The sequence below is a fragment of the Centroberyx gerrardi genome, chromosome 12, assembly GCF_048128805.1.
Source record: "Centroberyx gerrardi isolate f3 chromosome 12, fCenGer3.hap1.cur.20231027, whole genome shotgun sequence".
Classification (NCBI taxonomy): Eukaryota; Metazoa; Chordata; class Actinopteri; order Beryciformes; family Berycidae; genus Centroberyx; species Centroberyx gerrardi.
In genome coordinates this window covers 31,437,052-31,459,996 of record NC_136008.1, presented here as the reverse complement: position 1 = coordinate 31,459,996, position 22,945 = coordinate 31,437,052, and the positions used below count along the sequence as shown (strand labels likewise).

The window sequence follows — 22,945 nt, the reverse complement described above, 5'->3', positions numbered from 1 at the left end:
TTAATCAAGTCTCTGAATTCCTTTCTGAGAACAACCTGTATGATCCTAACCAGTCTGGCTTCAAACGAGGACACTCTGCCGAGACTGCGCTCATGTCTATAGTGGAAACACTGCGATCAGGTAGAGCTGCTGGTCAGTCTTCTGTACTAATGTTGCTAGACCTATCGGCTGCCTTTGACACGGTTAACCACCAAATCCTTCTCTCCACACTCACTGAGCTTGGCTTCTTAGGATCTGCTTTCCGCTGGTTTGAGTCCTACCTCTCAGGGAGATCTTTCAGAGTGTCTTGAAGGGGGGAAGTGTCTAAATCCCACTGCTTGTCCACAGGGGTACCTGAAGGGTCAGTGCTTGGACCCCTTCTCTTTTCAATATACACCACCTCACTTGGTGCAGTCATCCACTCACATGGCTTCTCATACCATTCATATGCTGACGACACCCAGCTCTTCCTATCATTCCCGCCAGAAGACCCCACAGTCTCTGCTCTTGCCGATATCTCGGCATGGATGAAGGAATGCCACCTTCAGCTTAACCTATCAAAGACTGAGCTCCTTGTCATCCCAGCCAGTCCCTCTATACAACAACAAATCAGTATCCAGCTCAAATCAGTTCAGCTCATTCCCGCAAATCTTCCCGAAACTTGGGTGTCTTGATTGATGACCAACTAACCTTCAAGGATCATGTGGCTTCTGTTGCTTGGTCATGTCGATTTTCCCTGTACAACATCAGGAAGATTAGACCCTACCTGTCTGAACATGCAGCACAACTCCTAGTACAGGCTCTTGTAATATCACGCCTTCACTACTGCTAGTCCTTACTGGCAGGTCTCCCGGCATGTACGCTCAAACCTCTGCAGATGATCCAGAACAGCACATGTCACTCCGCTGTTCATATCCCTCCACTGGCTCCCATTTGCTGCCCGCATCAAGTTCAAGTCCTTGCTCACCTACAAAGCAGCAACCAAAACAGCTCCCACCTACCTGAACTCCCCCATTCAGGTCTACGCTCCCTCCCGCTGACTACGCTCTGCCGATGAGCGGCGCCTGGTGCTGCCACCACAACAAGGCCCTAAGTCTCTATCCAGACTCTTCTCTTCTGTGGTTCCTTGGTGGTGGAATGAGTTAGCAAACTCCATTTGATCCGCAGAGTCCCTCTCAATCTTTAAGAAAAGGCTAAAGACCAAGCTCTTTCACGAACACCTTCTCACCTGATGGACTGTGTAATTACTTAAAAAATAAAAATAAAAATAAAAATCTTTATCTGCCTCTATGCACTGCCTCTTGGCACCTATGTCCTGTCGGACTAGAACTTAGCTTTATGGCACTTACTCTCGTTGTTCTCTCCTGACTAGACCCTTGTGACATGGATAATCCTAACCCTAGACACCTTAGCAACCACGTAATACATCCTAGCAACCACCTAGAGACACCCTAGCAACCGCCTAGTACACCCTAGCAACCACCTAGAAACACCCAAGCAACCATCTACAAAACACTCTAGCCACCACTTAGAGACACCCTAGCAACCACTAGAAACACCCCAGCACCCACCCAGAAACACCTAGCAACCACTAGAAACACCCTAGCAGCCACCTAGAAACACCATAGCAACCACCTTGAATACCCTAGCAACCACCCAAAGTTTTACCTGGGACATGCGCGTCGTCAATAAGCTTTTGGCTTAATTTTGAATGTATCTGAAGTAGGGATGGGGATCTGATTATCTCATGATACGATGCAATATGCGATATGGGGCTCACGATTCAATACAACCATGATACAATGTAATAAATAAAGGTTCAATGACAAATGACAAAGTCTGACTGCAGAATTATGTTTATTTCTGAGACACAAATCTTTTTAACAATGGCATTGGCTTGCTAGAATGTAAACAATTTAAAAATGTCAGATCAAAGTACAAATAATATAATTTGAATGGAGAGTTTGTCAAGCCGTCCCATTTGTGATTACTACAGCAGAATAAAATGTAGCTAATATCACAGTTCATTTTTCTGCCTTACGATACGTGTTGTCTCATTTTTGCATTGTGATATATTGAATTTCGATATATTGTCCCATCCCTAATCTGAAGCTATGCTTATGGTACATAGTAGTAACACATTCCTGGTGACTCAAAATGAATTAATGGTTTGTTTGACAGCAAACATTGCAATGTTATGTACATTATACATTAAAATTATTATATGAGTGTAAAAAGGCATGTTCCACACTTTGTGGAATTGTCTGTTATTTGGTACATTTTGAGAGTGCAGTGGAGTTGAGAACAGTGGAGCCACAGGACTCACCACTGACTGTAGCAGGGTGACTCCACCATGACAGAGGGAGGTTGACCTCTTGATGTCCCAACATGTAACTCAACATAGTGACTATTTAAATGATATTGATATTTTAGCATCTGTTTCCTCTACATACTACAGCTGCTTTTAGGGAAACTGATGGTTAAGTACTAAAACTCAACAACGCAACACAACAAGTTCAAATATTAGGTATTAAGTCACAGTCACTAACTGTGCTATTGCAATTTCCACCCCCATGCCATATGGCGGTGATAGGTTGTAGATAACTCATTTGAATATCTAGTGACACCCTGACTAATTGTGTTATTAATGGTATACTGTGAAATACTAAAGAGTTTGTAAAGTACTGTAAAATGTTTTTTTTTCCTGGTTCTAGTGGAGCTGGACTCTGAACATGCCCAGAAGGTGGCTGAGCTGGAGCAGGCCACGCAGCAGAAACTTAAGGAACAACAGAAAATCTATGAGGAAGCTTTTAACCAAGACATGGAACAATATCTATCTACTGGATACCTACAACTCAGAGGTAACTAAGTTAGACTAAACTAATTCATAGCTAAACTAAATAACAGTTTTCTAAATGCCATTAAAAAGAGTTTTACAAACAAGATAAAAACTATAAGCCAATAAGATAATCAACAAAAAGACCAGGCATTTTTATGGCACAGTTACATTATATTTTATGCCAGTTACATTATAGCTACAATAGCAGCAATATGGCAACCAGGCTCGGTCTAGCCATTTAGTAGTTTATATGGAACATTTTCTGTACCGCATTCTAACAATAAATTATTATATCTAATAATAAAAACGTACGTCTTCAAATAACAAATGACCACAACTAATAATGCATGCTGACATCATCAAAAATCACAATATACACTTCAAATAATGAAGATTAACCATCAAATAACAAACATTAGCGAGCTAATGTTTATTAGCTAGCTGGTTGAATTGCATTATATCAGTTAGCTAGCTAGCTGTCCTTAGCAAGGGGCAGTAAAGGGATCCTGTGGCTGGCCGAGAGGTTTAGCTAATGGGCAGAAAATTCTGCTTCATGTCATGCATATTTTGATGGGCTATTCCAACTGGACGACTAACGATACAGATAAACCTTTTTCATTCATATCCAAGCATCATATAACATTTGCCATATTTTTGAGTCATCAAAGCTAGCCAATGCATTTGAAGAGTGCAAGTGTTTATTATTAGATGTTCACATAATTTATTGTTGGATTGTGGCACAGGGAGAAAAAATAAATTATATAAAAAAACATTTAAAAAAAAAACATTTTTTAGTATTCATTCAGAATAATTTTTAAGCCTATAGAAAATCTAAAACAATGGCAAAACAGTTTAGTCAGGGGAGAGAAAGAAGTAAGGAGAATGATGTAGTGTGTATTAAACCTTTAAAAAAAATTCAAGAAAAATTCCCATGCATACTTACTAATTTTTTCCCATTCATTTCTATAATGAAATTAACATTGTCTGACAAAAGATTTGGAAAATATTACCTTATTTATTAGGAAAAATGCATAAAGTACCATTTACAGTAAAACATTTCAATGCACTGTGGGCTCTATTTTTGATGTATCAAAAATGTATCATTTGTCAGGGACAGTCAGAAAAATCAAATACTCTAAATGTGTGCCTGTAAAAAAAATTTTTTTAACCCATTTAAGCCTACTGGCAACTATAGTTGCCAAAGGGTATAGTTGTCATTTCTCATTAATACACGTTTTTTTGCTTTAAATGTTTTTTTATTGTGATAGCCTGCAAGAAAACAAACAAATAATAATAATAATAATGGAAAAAAAAAAACAACCATCCACTTATTTCCTGTCACATGATGTTCTTCCTGGCGGTACTTCCTGATGGTATGGCAGTGGCAAAACCTCCCAAAAAAAGGTCATTTTCATATAATCATGATAGCTTAATTTTTAACATAAATCTACTTAATCATGAAGGTCTCTAGTATCACCCAATCAAAACAAAACATAAATCAGATCTATTGTTTTTTCTGTAGCTAGTCTAATGTCTGGGTGGCAACTATAGTTGCCGGTGGGCATATACCTTGTACATAATAACTAAAGCCTACTAACTGCCAGCACGATTGCTTGTAACTTCCTCATTTTTAATGACAGAATAATATATCATAACTCACTTTAAATTATGCTGAAAATTTAGTACAATTTCAAAATGAAATAAAATGGCTGCCGGTTTAACAATGTGGCAACTTTTGCTCATTCAGGCAGCTCTATGTACACATAGTATATCTCAAATGAAAACCGAGAATAAGCAGATTTCATATTGATGAATTAAGAAACTATAATATAAAGAGAAATACAATTATATACATTTGGCTTTAGCACAGTGAAATTTAGACAACAGTGAGTCACCATTTAACTGATGATATCAGATCTACTGTTGTGAGTCAATGAACACTAATAACACTATGAACACTAATAAAATGAGTTCTAAAATAATTGCAATTCTCTTTCAGGTGCACATTGGTAGAGGTTTTAGATGTTCTTCATGCTGATGAACTATCTGCAATTGCCTTAAACGTTACAATGGTGCCAGAGACGGAGCAGAATGCATACAATACTGATGACATGGCATGCGATTTTGGGCAACATCTAGAACCTCCCACTTATAAATAGTTATTTTGAATAATAGGAATGGGACGATCTGCTTATCTCACAATACAATTCAGTAGGCGATATGGGGTTCAGGATTCAATACAACCACGATACAATGTGATCAATAAAAGTTCAATGACAACAAAATCTGACTGTGCAGACCACAATCTTTCTAGCGATGGCATTGGCTTGCTAGAATGAAAAGAACAATTTAAAAATGTCTTTATAAAGTGCAAATAATATAATTTCAACAGAGAACTTGTGAAACTGTGATGGGCAAGCTATCTGATTTGTAATTACTACAGCAGAATAAAATGGAGCTAATATCGCGATACATTTTTCTGCCCCATGATACGTATTGTCACATTTTTGTAGCGCATTATATTGAATAATAATATAATATATACTTTACTTTTTATATTTTAATTCCATTTAAGGTTAATTTGTTAATAGACAAATGCCTGTTGAAGAGAATAATTTACACTTTTTTGCACTTTTAACACAAATGAGGTTCAATACTGTTTAAAACCTTATGTATTTCAGAGAAAAGCCTGTGCTTTTGAGTCTTTTAATGGCAAAGCTCTGTTGGAGCATTATATATAGTGAATGTTCACACTTTTTTATCATGTGTTTTACCAATTTAAGACAAAATGAATTGTTCAAAAGAGTTGAAACTCCATATATTCTAGAATATATGTATTTTGAAGATTTTTTACATGTTCAGAAGAACATAAACAAGGATTTTTCTGGTGTTGTTAGTCAATGTTCTTGCACTTTTATACCAGATGCACTTCTGAATAAACATTGATCTATTAAAAGCAATTAAGTTCAATTAAATGCCATTATTTTCCTCTATAATGCAGTTTTTACTTTAAAGAGGTACTTACAAGGTTTATGCCCACCAGCAACTATAGTTGCCATATGTTTATGCCCACCAGCAACTATAGTTGCCATATGTTGTAACAAGATTTTCTTGGAAATAAAGAAAAACTTGGAGAAAATAAATGCAGAACATGTTCATATGGGATGCTATCAACATGGCTATATAATGAAATCTTTGGGAAAAATTGTGTCACAAATGGGTTAAGTAGTGATTTAGCAGGTGACACTAATACTACTACCATTACTACCACTACAACAACAACTGCTACTACTGCTACTACTACTAACCACCAAACTAAATTACGCCAGACTAAATGAAACGTTTGTGTAAGTGTATGTAAAGCTGAGGGTTGTGTGTGTCTGTGTGTAGAGCCAACAGGAGTTCAGGTGTGTGTTCTGGATCAGTTGACAGTGACTGACATGTCAGACCAAGAGGCGTTGGATGATTTTCTCAACTCCACGGGTGATGACATCAGTGCTGCCTCATCACTGACCTCAGGTAAGCCCCTCCTCTGCCAACGTATAGACTGAAGGAAACTCAAGACAGAATTGGGAAAATACTTTATGTAGTTATAAATAAAGGAATACTGTACGTTTAGGGAAACTAGCACATTTGGTCAATGACTGAGAACAACTTAATTCCAGTGCTCCATGCTAACACTTTGTTGGGTGATACTCGGCACCAAGCTAACACTTTAGCATACACTATATTGGGTTTGAATTAATTTTGTCCACTTACTATAATCAAAGACATTTAGGATCAAAAACCAAAAAGGGAATTACTGCAACCCAAAACTATGAACACTGCAAAATATGACGGAGTGCTAAAATTTGTAAGGCAAAGAAATCAGATTTGCATCCAAAAATATAGTCTTTGCAAAATAAATTGAAATTTTTAATTTGAAAAGTGCATGTTCATTGCTTCAATCTCCCTCAGATTGCAATTTAATTCCTCATGCAACCGCATGCCATGATGCTGCAGCCTATGACTTAAAAGTTTTAGAACTGTAATAGATCTCCCCATAAATCAATTTCATCATGGCTTTACAAACATCATCTTGAGAGTATTCACAGTATTGTTCATTAGTTTATGAAGACGAATCAATCTATATTGAACATGTAATCATAATAATAATAATAATAATAAAGCCGCAAGCAGCGATTGCGGGGTCCAAGCACAATTTGATAAGACAGACAGACAAAACATTACAGATGGTAGAAAGACACACAAAAACTGACATGTTGTGAAGATCGAACATGCAATCTAACACCGGCTTTTGTGTTGGCCCGTGACTTCTGTCAAGTTAGTCTTTTCATTGCAACCACATTGCTGGAGTTGTTCACAACGGCCAAACTTTCTATTACTTGTCCTTGATGACTAATAACTTTGGAAAGGACAAGTCTAGATTTGAACCCACAACATTCCACATAAAAGGCTGATGCTTTACCTACTGAGCCAAAGGACTGTTATAGGTTTAGTGAGGAGAAACTAACTAAAGGGAGAAGTAGTGTGATACTGCAGCCTATGATTGACAGACTGACAGTGCTAATCACTTTATAGAACATTGTAGTGCTCTCCATTAATGAATAAAACAATAGTAAGTCACACGGGCCAGAAAACTGCTGCTGCACTGCTCTCTATGGATTGAGAGGTCTGGCCACACCCCAATCAGGGATGCCATTCAGGTATTTTGCCATTGACAGATGATGTCAAACACCTGCTTTGAGTTTTCTGCACTCTGTGATTTAGTGTTGATGTACTTTTTATGAAACTTCAAAACGGTCACAGTTCATCAGGGGCTTGAACTCACAACCTTGTGGTCCAAAGACCTGAGCTTTACCACTCTGCCAACTTGCACTTTGGTGTGCCAAAGAGACAAGTGATTGGTCACAGGTGATAGTCCAAACCATACTGAAAGCCTCAGAAAGAATATTATAACTGTACTAGCGTGCCACATTAATCAATTTACACATGGCTTTACAGACATCATCTTGACAGTCCAGACATCATTTGTATTTAGTTTGATGAAAATTGATCAAACTATCTTGAACATATCACATTGTCAATTTATCAAACTATTTGCAGCTGCACATTTCCATCTATTGTGCGTTCAGTTTTCATTTCAAAAATCATGTTTTCTTCCTATAACGTACGGTTTAGGAGGACAACACTGTGGGATCACAGTCGGTTTTTGCTATAAACAGAGGGGGGTGATGTCAGAATCGGGGGTAGGTACCAGTGTACGAAAGATTTATCTCACTTCAGCCGACATGTCCTGAAAATTTCAGCTCTCTAGGACATACGGCTGATTTTTAATGAATTTTTGAAGTTGTGACTTTAATACCAATGAAGATTTGGTTATTATGCAATAAGCCATGCCCACTTTCATCAATAATGACCAAATTTCATGGATTGACTTGGACATCATCCTAGAACATGTGTAAAAATGTTCATAAAAATCTATGCAGTCAATTATGAGATATGAACTTTTTGCATTTGTAGTGCCCATTAGTGGTACAGCTCAAAATGCTTTTGTGGGTGTGTTCACGCAACACTTCTCAACATGTGTTTAAAATTTTGGCTTGATTAGATGAATGGTTAATGAGTTATGGCCAATTTAGTGTTATGGCGTGTTTCGTTAAAAGTTTATTGATCGATAAAAGCCAAACCATTTGACCTATCAATAACCTTTATACAACTTTGAAAGAGGACAGTCCCAAGATTCTCCAGACCAAGTTTCATGTGAATTGGATGAACGGCCTAGGAGGAGTTGCGAAAAAAATGTTTCTTAAATAATTCAAAATGGCGGACAATGCAATATGGTGGACATTGAAAGTGATAAATGGGTTGGACTCGGCACATTCCAAAGAATCTAGGAACAGAAGAATTTTCAGTCTACGACACACGGTTCAGAAGTTATTGGCCAAAACGTAAAGTTGCTTGTTATAGTGCCACCATCTGGCCAATGTGCATGGGCTGCCTTGCCTGAGTAGTGGTGGGCCATAGGAGCCCACCTGCCAAATATGGTTGCTGTAGGACTTATGGTTTCTGAGCTGCAGATACTTTTAGCGGAGAAAAAGAAAGAAAGAAAGAAAGAAAGAAAAAAAAAGAAAGAACAATTCCAGCAAATACAATAGGGTTCCAGCACTACGTGCTTGGACCCCTAATTATAACCTTTATTTGTATGGCACCAAAGTGCTTTACATCAATGGAAGAAAAACATAAATAAAATACATATATAAATATATGGGTGGTTGACATATAAGCCTGAAAAAAGGGTTTTTTTTAAACTTCAAATATTAGGCATGACAATTATTGAGTTGTGAGTTCCAAAAATATATGTGGTCTTTTAGATTTTCTATTGGAATCTGAATTTATTCACCAATTTGTTGTATTAGTGCCTAAAATTGTCATATGGTGTGACATGAAAGTTATTGTATATAAAATGAAAATGGGGTATACTTTTCTCAAGTAACTCACTTTATAATAATTCTTCATCATTACTATCTTGAGATCCAGCATTTCCTTGTGCAAATTAATTACATTTTGTATTATTTTTCTTAATCATCGCACAAAGTAAGACATCTGTCCTCAATCTTTCAATATATTTTAGATTAATTCTGACAAACCCTGTTATAAATCTAACAAAATACTTGCTGATACTATTTTCCATGTGTTCCATTGAGATTTTATGATTTATCACTAACAAAGCCTTTTTATTGTCACAATTCTGAATGTCACACCAAATGACATAGTGTCACACCATAGGATGAACCACACTTCACCACAATTTGTCAATGCAAAAACATGTATTATATGCATTATAATACATTATAATTATTTTATTATAATTTTAATTATATGCAAACAAAAACAGTTTAAGAAAAATCACACAAAAGTGTGGAACATTGTGCCACTACTTTAATATTCTTTGGTTGGGTGTTCCACAATTTAGGAGCATTAGGAGCAGGAAAAAAAAAACCTCACAGGGTGATACGCTCAAAGTAGGCCCAGAACGGAAACCAGGTCTCATAGAAACGTTCAGGTTTTCCACAAGAGCTGAATTTAAGTTTCTCTAGTTTAAGGCCACCTAATAAGTCTCTGACCCAATGATTATAAGAGGGCAAAAAACGTAAGGGGGAAACATGGTATTTTGAGATATTGGACCAGATATGGAAAGATGTTTCAAGTTAAGGGCTAATCGGAATTGATTCCAGATCTTGAGTGATTGTTTTGTTACTGCGTTGTTGCCACATTTTCTTAAAGGAAATGGGAGAGAGCAACATAGTAAAGAGGACAGAGTGGCAGGTTTGCATAATTCTGACTCTAGCTGGACCCAGAGAGGAACTGTATGTTTGGAAATTTGGTAGTGCTAGACCTCCCAAGTCTTTGGGTTTTTGTAAATGTTTCTTACCAATGCGTGGTACTTTACCATCCCAAATAAAAGACAGAAAAGTTTGTTCAATTGAAGTGAAAAATTACTTGGGTATAAAAACAGGTAAACATTGGAAAAAATACAAGAACTTCCGGAGCACATTCATTTTTATAACATTAACCTGACCAATGAGTGAAAGAGGTAGTCTTCCAATATATAAAACATTGCTTGAGGCTATCAACTAGAACAGCAATGTTTGCCTTGAATAAGTCTGAGTACTTTTGTGTTACTTTTACTCCTAGATATGCAAACTGGTCACAGACCACTCTGAACTGGAAGTGTGAAAATGAGCTATTCAAGGCAACATTGTTTATCGTAAACAGTTCACTTTTCCCCAACTTTAACTTGACACTTTGCCAAAAGCTTCCATAACAGATATGGCCTTGGGCAGAGAGACATTTGGATTGGATGTAAACAAAAGAAGATCATCAGCATACAAAGACAATTTCAGTTTAAGAGTACCACGGGAAATACCCTGAATATCATTGTTAGCCCATAATGCTATGGCAAGAGGCTCGACCGCTAGAGCAAACAATAGGGGTGACAAAGGGCATCCTTGTCTTGTGCCATGCTCTAGAGGGAAATACTCAGAAGATATGTTATTTGAGCGCACTGAAGCCATTGGGGATAGATATCGGGTCTTAATCCATGTCACAAATTTAGGGCCAAATCCAAATCTTTGAAGGGTGTCTGTCAAATAATCCCACTCAACATGATCAAATGTCTTCTCTGCATCAAAAGATACTACTACCTCAGGATGCTTTGATGCAGGGGAGTACAGCACATTGAGGAGCTGTCTGATGTTGAAAAAGGAATGTCTATTTCTAATAAATCCTGTTTGGTCAGAATGTATTATCACTATAATTTAGAATTAGAAAAAGGTCTATGACCGAAACGTCACAACAAACTGAGATTTGCAAGTAGATGGTGTGCGGGAGCCTCGTATATTTAAGTTTCCCAATTGAAACAATGAGTGAATGATGATACCCACTCACTATAAACTCACTATAGAGTACCATAGACATGCTAAATCCCTATAGTAATATGATAGGAGGAATATTATGATTTTTCACTGTGTTTTTAGGCTGTATTTTAGCCTACCTTTTTTTTCCCCAACATACAATTAGCCTATCATTACTTAGGCCTAGTATTGTTCTGTACTTGATCGAAAATGGAACCAGGGAAAATTTATATCTGTGAAGTCTACGATTTGGTAATCAAAACGTTCTACCCGATGGCAATTACCAAACCATACTAAGATACCATAGCGAAGAATAGATTCAGTTGATGCCCTATAAAACAGCAACATAACATTCTTATCTACACCATAGAGCCTTAACCTAAGCAAAAAGTAAAAGCATTGATTGATACGTGAGCAAATATTCTCAACATGGCTGGTCCAATTCAAGTTGAGATTTGTACAGCACTACCTGCTCAATACCTCATCCATGAATCATCATTAAAGTATGGTCTCCAATGGCTCTAGAGTCGAATATAATTCCTTTAGTCTGGCATTTAGCAGCAGGTGGTGCCCCGCACACCATTCTATGAACTCTTGTATCTCTGATCTGTATGAGGAAAGGTCGGACACTTGATTTAATAAACTAAGTTTAACTGTATTACTTATTATTACTGTATAATTTAATAATATAGTTGTTTTTATGACGACCTCTACAATCATCTGTATACTCATGTAGTGGTGATTTTGATGGTGTCTGATATCTCTGTAATTTAGAGTTAGCGTCAATGAGAATTAAGAACGGGGCACCTGAAGGACTGAATTCTCGGCATGTTTGAATTTAAACTCACACAATGAGCACAGGAGGTGACTTTATGTAAAATAGTGTATTTATTACTAAACTAAAGCACACTCAATAATCAGGTAAATACAAGTGAATATGGTACAGTATATACAAGAGGTATACCTATGAATTGTGATGAATCAATGGCAGTTGATCTCAGCAGACCACAACAGGGTGAAGCACGCAGGCTGCTGGACAGAGGGTTGTGGGTCTCTCAAGGCTAACGCAGACCCACTCTGGAGGTTCCGATGATTATTTGAGTTAAACTCAGCAGGATAGCTGATAGCGGTTGTAGCAGGCAGGACACACAGACACACGTGCTGGCGTGTGTGTATTTGTGTCAGGCAGATAGGCAAGGCAGCAAGGCTCTCTTCACTGTTTCGGCTGAAACAGGCTTTCTACTTGGCTTGTAGTGATGATGCAGTTGAGTCCATCTTTGGAGACAAACTTTGGAACAAAGTTGTTGTCAGACTCCTTAGCACATGTGTATAAAGTGGATGAAGTAGTGGAACTCTATAATACATCTTTGAGCAGCGTCTTTGATCTCCATGCCCCTGTCAAGACACGTGAGGTCAATTTTTCACGCTCTGCCCCCTGGTTCACACATGAACTGCGGAAAATAAAAACAGCTGGGCGTGTCCTGGAACGACGCCTCAGACATTCTGGGCTCACTGTCCATAAACTGGCCTTCCGTGAACATCAAAGGGCTTACTCCAAGTCCCTTAAAGATGCTCGGTCACAGTTCTACTCCAACGTAATCAATAACAATCCTGGCAACTCTAAGCATCTTTTTTCCACCATAAACCATCTCCTGAAGCCACAATCATCTTCCCCAATCGAGGCTACATAAGAGCGATGTAACAGCTTCATTGACTTTTTCAGAGCCAAGGTCAACAACATCCGTTCTCTGATGTCCAGCTCTTCCTCTCTGCCTCCTCCTGTCATCGACCCCCTGTCTGGGAGCTTGCCGTCTCTCCTCCATTTCGCTGGTGTCCAGCAGAGCCACATTGAGGAAATCCTCAGGAAAATGAAACCCTGCACTTGTGCCCTGGACCCCATTCCCACAGCTTTGCTCAAGTCATACATCCCCATTCTCAGCCCCTTGATCACCCAAACGGTCAACTTCTCCCTTCAAACCGGTAGTGTTCCATCTGCTCTCAAGGTTGCTGTCATCCGCCCCCTCCTCAAGAAGCCCACCCTGGACCCGGAAGTTCTAGCCAACTACAGGCCTATCTCCAACCTCGCTTTCCTGTCCAAGGTGTTGTTTCTCAGCTCCAGGACCACCTTAAACACAACAACCTATTTGAGAAATTTCAGTCAGGTTTTCGTTCAGCCCACAGCACTGAAACAGCTCTGCTCAGGGTTACGAATGACCAGCTGATGGCAGCTGATGCAGGGTCCCCTTCTCTTCTGATTCTCCTTGACCTGAGTGCTGCGTTTGACACTGTGGATCACATTATCCTCCTAGAGCGGCTCCACACCACCATTGGACTGTCAGACTCTGCACTTAAGTGGTTTCAGTCCTACCTTTCTGGCAGGACTGAGTATGTCTCACTGGGAGGATGCAGGTCTAGATTGCTCCCTGTCACCTGTGGTGTTCCGCAAGGGTCGGTTCTCGGCCCCATCCTGTTTACCCTCTACATGCTCCCCCTTGGTCGTGTCATCAGCAGACATGGGATGTCTTTCCATTGCTATGCTGATGATACCCAGCTGTACATAAAAACTGCCCCAAGCCTGGATGAGCAGCAATTTCCTCCAGTTAAACAGCAGCAAAACTGAAGCTCTCCTTGTTGGCACTCCACACCAGGTTCAGTCATCCCCCATACCTCATCTCACCTTTGACAACCAGGACATCCCCCTCTCCTCCTCAGTCACTAATCTGGGTATTAGGTTTGACCCTCACCTGACTTTTCATGACCATATAAAACATCTGTGCAAGACCTCTTTCTACCATCTCAAAAACATTTCCAAACTCCGCCCCACTCTAACCCTGTCAGATGCAGAGAAGCTTGTCCATGCTTTTATCTCCTCAAGACTGGACTACTGCAATGCACTCTTCACTGGGATCCCTGGCAGGAGCATCCAGAAGCTCCAGTATATTCAGAACAGCGCTGCCAGGATCCTGATGAGAGTGCGAAAACACGAACACATAACACCAACTCTGCTTTCATTGCCCTGTCTCCTTCAGGGTCGACTACAAAGTCCTGCTACTCACCTACAAATGCATTAACAGACATGCGCCTCCCTACCTACAAGAACTGATCACCCCACAAACCTCCACCCGCACTCTCAGATCTACCAACAGCTTGCTCCTCCGGGCCCCCAGTACCAAGCTCCGCACCATGGGGGATCGGGCCTTCTGCTCAGCTGCACCGCGCTTGTGGAACAGCCTTCCTAACCGTCTAAGGGCAGCACAGACCCTGGACTCTTTTAAGACAGGCCTAAAAACCTTTTTATTCAGGAAGGCTTTTTCGTGTTAACTTTTGTTAGCGATCTCTTTTTTCTTTGTCTTCATTTTTTTAATGTTTTTAACTCTGTAGCACTTTGAGATTCACTATGAATGAAAAGTGCTATACAAATAAAATGCATTATTATTGTTATTATTATTATGTGTCACGGTCGTGACACGTATAGTGCATGAAATCCGCATTGGAAAGTGTAGCATGTGGTTTTGTTGTGATCAGTTGAGGGGTATGAGTGTGGGCTGGTATGTCTAGTGTTACGGCTCATTACATATGCATGAAACCTTAATTTTGGTTCCCAGATCTATCCAATATGATTGACCATAGTAACATTGACATTATTAAACTCAGCACAAATTCCTGAACATATTAATATCAAACATGGCTATCTAAGCCCCATGAGGAATTGAATAATGCAAATAATTATTATATAAAACATCACAGTTACACACAGGGACGTAGCTAGGAATTCTGGGCCCCCTGAAAGAATATTGCTCTGGCCCCCCCCCCTTTTTTTAAATAAAATAAATGTAAGTATTTTCTAAATAAAGGACATATTTAATGCAGTGAATTAATACTCAATTTGAATATAGATGTCAAATCCATTTTCCTCGCTGCTCAATGTGTCTTCTCTTTTCTTTTACACATGCCACTCTCATGACTCACATGACTAACAGCATAATAACTGAAATACTTCTAGTACCAAATCAAGACAAGTAAGAGAGATTATTTCATATCAATGCAATTGCTAACTAACAACCCAAAACTCACAAACAAACCCACACAGCCAACAATTACAGTCCTCAATTTCATCTTCAGTAACATTGGATTATCTCTATATTCATGATTCATGACTCAGATTCATGAATAACTACTGAAAAAGAAAAAAATAACTACTGAAAAAGAAATACAGCCTCTTTTCCCAGCCTCCTCCTTCCTTTCTTTTCTTTTTTTCCCGATTTACTTTTTTACCTGACATGATGCTGTCTGACCCACGGTCCCGACCCCAACTTCTGTCCTCTATCAGTTTTCGAACGCGCAGCAGAGGATCAAACCATTTTTTTGGAGGGGGAGGGGGGCATGGATTGGAAAATTAAAACTGCTTTCATCACATATTGCATCATTTGTGGGTTTATTATTTTTTATTCTGAAGTATCAAATGCCTTTGCAGGATCTATAGAATACATTAATGTATAATTAAAAATGTATGACATCCTTCTGGAATTGTTCTGGGCCATCTCCAGCTGTGGGCCCCTAGAATCGTCACCACCTTTCACCCCACTAGCGACGGCGCTGGTTACACATAAAATTAGACATATACATTAGAGTCCACCACAATGTGATACCCAAGGTTTCATGAGTCTGTATCAAAGATTTCTCCTGATTTTGGACACATTCCAATGTGTCTCATCTCAGACTTTCTGGCTCTTTGGGGATTAACAGAGACAGGGCCGAGTGTTGGAGTTTTATGGTTATTTACCAGGTCTGTTCCTTGATACCAGCTTTTAGGGGTGGAAATGAGATAATTTACATTGAGGTCAGTGTCCTTTCCTTTCGATCTCATGGTCTTTCCACCATACTGATCTGTTATCAGGGAAGAGGCTCACACAGGATGCACAGGGCCTTTCCAGATGTTAGATGACAATGATGATATGCAGTTACTACACTCATCCTGTGGGACTCCCACACTTATTGTCTACAGGTTCGAAAGAGTTGAATTGAATTTAACCTGCTGTTGTCTACCTACCAGGAATGAGTGGTACCATCTTATTGCGTAGGCATTTACCTCTATTTGTTTTAATTTAGTTAGTACAAACTGAGGGTGTACTGTATTAAATGCCAAGCTAAAATCCATAAACATCATTCTTACATAAGATGTTGGATTTTCATGGTGTTTTAGGGCTAAATGCATCACAGTGATCAGAGTGTCACTGGTACCTCTATTACCTTTATATGCAATTTGGTATGGATCCAAACTGTGCTGCATATCAGCACAGCTGCATATAACATCCATCTCTTCGAGAAGCCCAGTTTGTTAGCTTTGTGCCTATAAATGAATAAATAGCCTAAAGTAATCGTTTTAGTGTGCCAGGAGTTCAGTTGATTGAAGCCATCGCATGAAATGAAAAAATGTGACATGACCGCCACATCTTCTCAAAGTGCCAAGCTGGTTGCAGGTTATCACAAATTACATGTTTGTTATTCCTCAAATTCTGTGGCTCAACACAAATGCATTGCACATATTGTTTTTCATTTCATCCTTGACCGTTTTCCACCATTTTTGATTTTATGCAAACACTTTTTTTTTTTTTTTGCTATTTCTCTCGCAAAGTTGATCCAATCCACAAAATTTTGCACACAGCATATGTGGATGTCCTATATTGTGATTATTACACCAATTTTTGATTGTCCTAGCCATTTAGCTGTGAAACCCAACCAAAATGTACCGTAAACACATGCAAATAGGAAGTGAGGTGTAATTCCTAAATGCTTGATGCTAGAGCAATCAGATTCCACATAAATATATCACGTAGGCCCAGAAATGTCAGACCACATTTGGTCATGCTCCGTCCCGTCACCATCAGGCCAACCCTGCAATAGCACCTATTTTTTTATTTGTCCTACAAAGTTGCCTCCACCAAAAAATTGCAAGCATAAAGAAAATTAATATTTCAACTGCCTATATCATCTTTGTACATACTTGTAGCCATTTGACCGCGACACACATAATAAGTTGACAGCGAAGACACAAACAGGAAGGATGCATAATTTCTCAGCACCTAAATGTTTGGGCAACCAAACTTAATCTAAATGTTCGTGAAGGGCTTAGAAGTGTGTCAGTCCACATGTGGTTATGCTCTATAGCTTTACCATAAGGCCAGAATTGGCAATTTTTCAGAAGGCAATATATCAGGCAACATTTCACCTGCACCTAAATATTATTCTTATTCTTCTTATTATTATTACTGTTTTAATTCTTATTATTCCCCTGGCTGCAAGATAAGGATCAGTCAAGGTTAAGAAGACCTTTCATAGTTTAGGTATACAACTTGCATAGCTTTTATATACAACAATACACCCTCAGTATTCTATTCACAAACATTTTGTCATTGTTCTAACCAACTGTCTAATATTCTGTAATTGTCACACTAGGTCCTGACTGCTGCTGCCCTGACTCTCTAAGTTAGCTGTTAAGTTAACATTCAGTTACATTGTTGTTATTGGTTTCACTTTTATTTACCCATTGAATAAAAGTAATATTGTGGTTGCTCTTCTTGGTCCAAACCGTGAATTCTTGTCCTCTGACTCTCTGAGTCAGCTAACTAAATAATTAAACTGAACTCAAGTGACTGTAATTGTTCTTTCAATTCCACAACAAAGTGTTGGTGCGCTGCTTCTTCATTAGTTAACTCTAACCCTAGTTAGATAGTTGGTTAACTCAGATGTTGTGTCCTCTCTAACAGGTCCAGACCTTGAGTCCTGGTCTTCTGAATCTCTGAGAAGCTCAACAAGCCAAGCCCCTCCCACAAACAACCAGCCAGCCAACCAGGGTGCAGCAAGGGGGCAAGAGGATGAGGTGGCAAGTGAGGAGAGTGACGAGCCTCTGGTCCAATCAGACGAGGAGGATGTTCAAATAGATATGTCATTGGTTGTTCTACCAGAGGTTGGTCCAATGAGAAGCTCTGATGAGAGCGACTCTGCAGGGGACTTGCCCTCTGGGTAGCCTAGCAACCTGCCTCACAACCTGCCCCTAGTATCTCCCTAATTACAGGGTAACAACTACCCTCTGTCATCCCTTAGTAATGTAACAGCTACCCACTATCACCCGAGTAATGTAACAACTACCCACTATTACCCCTGCTACATGTAACAGTTACCCCGTCTATACCCTGCTGGGCACTGTAACCTACCCTTTTCTTTTACTTGATGTCACAGCCCCTATCTCCAGCCATCTTGAAACAGTGCTCTAATGATGGCCAATTTCATCTCTCATCTTTGGTTTAAACTGTGCTATGCCAGATTTAATGTAAAGATCCAGCTGACTTATCAGCATTATTCACAAAGTTGGGCTGCAACAGAGAAGAGCATCCCGTGCCCCCCTAATTGAGACACTGTAGATTCACCCATTTTACCCAAATTAAATTCTTGTGTTGGTATGGTCACTGGCACACAATCTGCTCCACATTGGAAGTGACAACTCACCAAGAAATCTTAGATCTCTTGTCCCTTTTGTATCTCTTGGTATCCTCAAAATTAAAAGAATTTCCTTCTCGCTGTCATTTGGGGCCACAAAAATGTCCTAGTGCAGCTTTAATACTATTTGGAAACAAAATGGCACAAGTGATAGCCCATACCTGTACCAACTATTGCCGCACTCTACCCTGAGCAGTGAGACCGGATGAATTAACACCTACTCCTTCTTTTCCCCCTGGGCAATGTAACATATAGAACTGTGTTATGGCCAACAATAGAGAAATCTGAATGTAATGGACAGCTTCCAGTGTATGACTGATAATTAAAAAAAGAGAATACAAAGAGAATACAATCAATCCTGCTTTCCTGTTCTACCTTCAGCCCTGGACAAACAGTTGAGAATGACGGTGAAAGTCAGACCACCTCCAAACTGGCAATCAAACAATTCTTATCATTCAGATATTGTATGTCTATCTTTAAACATGTCTCTCTATCAGCATGTCTGTTTGCCTATTTGTCTGACAGCAAGATCATGTCTGTCTTTCTGTCACCCTATCTACATGATAAATAAATCAATCTGTCCTTATATTGGCTTGTCTGTAAGTCTTATAAAGTTTATTTATAGAATACAGAAAACAAGAGACAAAAAGATTAAACGTGAGTGAGTGAGTGAGGGAGGGAGGGAGGGAGGGTGAGCAATACCAGACCAGACTGCAGAAGAGGTAAGTGACTGCAGCTTCATTTTCTATACACCCACACCATGCTCTATCCAGCCACATTTGCTTGCAGAGATGCTTCTCTTGCACAAATTAAATCAAGGCAGTGTTGGCTGGATAGTGGACTTTTGACGAACAGGTCTCCAAAAACCTAGGCTCATCGATAGGTTCTCCACCGGGTTGTGTCTTTTGTCCACTCTTGTATATTCTGTATACAAACGACTGTTGCAGCCAACATAAAGACACATTCACCATTATGTTTGCTGATGATTCTGTCATTGGCAGTCTGCTCCAGGAGGGTGACTCTGGGCATGGTCCTGTGGTTGAGGATTTTCTAAGATGGTGTAACTCCTCATTCAGCTGAATGTGTCAAAGACGAAAGATATGGTCACTGATTACAGGAAGTAGCCACCTTGTCCCCATCCAACTGTGATCTGTGACCGGCAGGTTGAGCTAGTTGCCAGGTATAATTAATTGGGAACCAAGTTTTATTGAATTTGTACTGACTTTATGTATTGTGGCCTGGTTTTGGAATTTGAGTGTCCATAACAAAAACAGACTCAACAGGTTGGTTAGTATGGCAAGTAAGATCATTGAGGAGCAGCAGGTCCAGCTCATTGATATTTACGGTATAATAATAATAATAATAATACATTTTATTTCTAGAGCGCTTTACATGGTACTCAAAGACACTTTACAGCAAAGGGATAAAGAGAATAAAATATTAAAATATATAAAGCAAATGTTACAAAAGTGATGATAATAAATAAATGACCATAATAAAAATAAATAACATGAGTATTAAGAGAGTAGAGAGACAGAAAACAGTGTTGATGGTTTGTTCATTTTAGGAGAAGCAGTGGGAGTATTTTGAAGCAGTTTTGAAGAGGTGGATTTTGAGTTTATTTTTGAATGAAGGTAGTGGGTCTGATTTTCTGATGTGTGAAGGGAGGGAATTCCAGAGGGTTGGGATCGGTTGCCATCAGCGATGGCAAGGGCTCTGTCCCCCAAGGTGCGGTGCTTTGTCCTGGTGATGGGGGTCAAGAGGTTGGCATCAGCTGATCTGAGGTGGCGGGTGGGGATGTGGCGATGGAGAAGGTTTGTCAGTTATGAGGGGGCAAGATTATTGAGAGCTTTGTACGTGATGAGGAGGATCTTTAAGTGGATTCGGTGCTGTATTGTGTTACCTGGCAGACCCAGTACAAGGTCCCTGATCAGCCCTCACTCTAAGGTGGCCTAATTAACCTGCCTACTATTTTAACAGCGCAGGATTCTAATGGATATAGGCTGAAGTCGAAGAGATATTCGTCCAGCGGCTGACTGTCTACTATCCCAAAGTCTACCCTACTTCCACTCCAAATGCACCCCTACTGGCCTGTGTAGAAGTACATATATGAAGCCACTTTGGTTAACGACAGCTACTCTCTAATGTAGCAGTTGGTGTGGTTGCTGGATAATAATTTAAGCAATAAGTATACTTTTACTGCAAAGGGCATGTACATTTTCTTGGTCTAAATTAACCCATAAGAACCTTCATCTCGTGAACCTGGCTTAGCGACACTCTATCTGGAATCTTTTACATCTACAAGGAGAGGCACACTACCCCTGTGAGAGCCCTCACAGAGGATAGAACACTAAGAATTCAGTACTTTAACTGTAAATGGTTTGCTTTATTTTTTCACTCAAGCAGATACGTTCAGCTAAAGCAAAATTCAGTACAGTAAATTTGTTTAAGTAAAATCAATAAAAACAGGATAACTGCTAATTAAGAGTAAATAAAATAAAACTCCTTTCAATGTCTACATGTTTAATCATTATTTAATTCCGAGTGATTTCTCAGCCAGGCAGCGTGTATGACATACATTCTGAGCCACGTGCCCCTTAGTGCATGGCATGTACACTTGACACTGATAGATCACTCAGAAACCTTATTTATTCTCCACAATGTCAACCAGGCAGTTTGTACGACACATACGTTCAGATCAACAACCCCAATGTATGCCTTTTAGCACACAGACATTGACATTGCTTCATTATTAAATAAGGTTACCTGATTAAATGATTATTATTTTGTTCAGTTCTAAATAGTTAGGAGGAGAAAGTGAGATTTTTATTCCTATCATAACTCCCTATCCTAACCTTTCTTCAGAGCAACCCTTCAAGAAATAATCCAAAGTCAATCATCCAAAGAATTAATCCCAAGAATATATCCAAAGAGTATTTCCAAAGAGTGTTTGCTGTCTTCAGAGACTAAGAGTCATCGAGGCTGTAAGTCCCACTTCTCCGTTTCGGGGCTAAGTCCTGTTCTTCGCCCAGAGGCTAAGTCCTCAGCCGAGAACTTCTCTGAAAATGGTTAAGTCCCAGTATAGTCCAGTCCTCAGTTCAAGCGATGTAGTTTCCTCGTCCTGAGAGCCCTCACCAAGTGACTCTTCTCTGTACAATTTCTGATGCCATATACTGTTTCTAACCCTCTTTCTCCTCCTTTTTTACTGACAATCATACCATATTTAGCTCAGCTTTACCTCCGGTGGCTTGGTGTGCTATCTTGAATATAATTTAAAAAATAAATTAATTAAAAAAAATAATAATAATAAATAAATAAAAAATATGTATATATATATATATATATATACACATACACATATATGCATATATACACATACACATATACATACATATACACACATACATACACATACACATATACAGTATACAAATATATATATAAATTAATAAAAATAAATAAATAAATGCATAAACAACATTAATAAAAATAAAATTAATAGAAATAATTCAATGATTTAGCTCTGTTACAGTTGTAATAATTTTCTTCCAGGCCTCAACTGTTTCATGACTAGCCTCATTGAGTTTTGCTGTTGATAATTCCATTATTAGAATATCTAACAACAACTGAATCCATTGATGTATTGGGAGAGCATGTGGATGTCGCCATCTCATAACTAACATTTTTTTTGCAGCAGTACAACCTGCCAGCCAGAGATGTTTTTGATTTAAAGACATGTTGAAAGAAGTATCATCATTTAAAAGCATCAGAACTGGGCAATCAGACAAAGGTGTATGTATTGCTTTGGATAGGAAATCAATTACTGCCGTCCAAAAGGTTTTTACCGGGGGGCATTCCCACATCATATGTAAATAGGTTCCTAGATAATTTAGTGACCATAGAGTGCAGTTAGGTGTTGGAGTAAAATTCATCAAGTGTCTTTTCTTAGGGGTTAAATAATATCTGTGTATAAACTTAAAATGGATCAGCTAATGATCTATGTTATGAGAGGACATAATAATGTTTTTCCAAATCTTATCCCAATTTATAGATTGAGCATAGTCAGAAAGATCTGTATTCCAAATTTGTATCACTCCTAAAGGTGATGTTGATTTTCCTATTAATGTTTTATAGATGACTGAAATATGTCCATTGGGAAGATCCATTAATTTGTTAATCACTTCAACAACCGGATGTACTGGAAGTGGCATGT

The 22,945-nt window shown here is 38.9% G+C and overlaps 1 protein-coding gene across 1 annotated transcript in view; it reads left to right on the top strand.

Annotated features, from left to right (window-relative positions):
* The window catches only part of dtnbp1a (dystrobrevin binding protein 1a), a 104,659-nt gene extending 85,349 nt beyond the window's left edge, over positions 1-19,310 (top strand). Inside the window, exons 8-10 of the mRNA XM_078286979.1 lie at positions 2,694-2,840; positions 6,209-6,337; positions 18,003-19,310. Of these exons, the coding sequence (XP_078143105.1) occupies positions 2,694-2,840; positions 6,209-6,337; positions 18,003-18,262 (536 nt within the window). The 3' untranslated portion in view covers positions 18,263-19,310. The remainder of the gene's footprint in view (positions 1-2,693; positions 2,841-6,208; positions 6,338-18,002) is intronic.
* Positions 19,311-22,945: the final 3,635 nt, after the last annotated feature.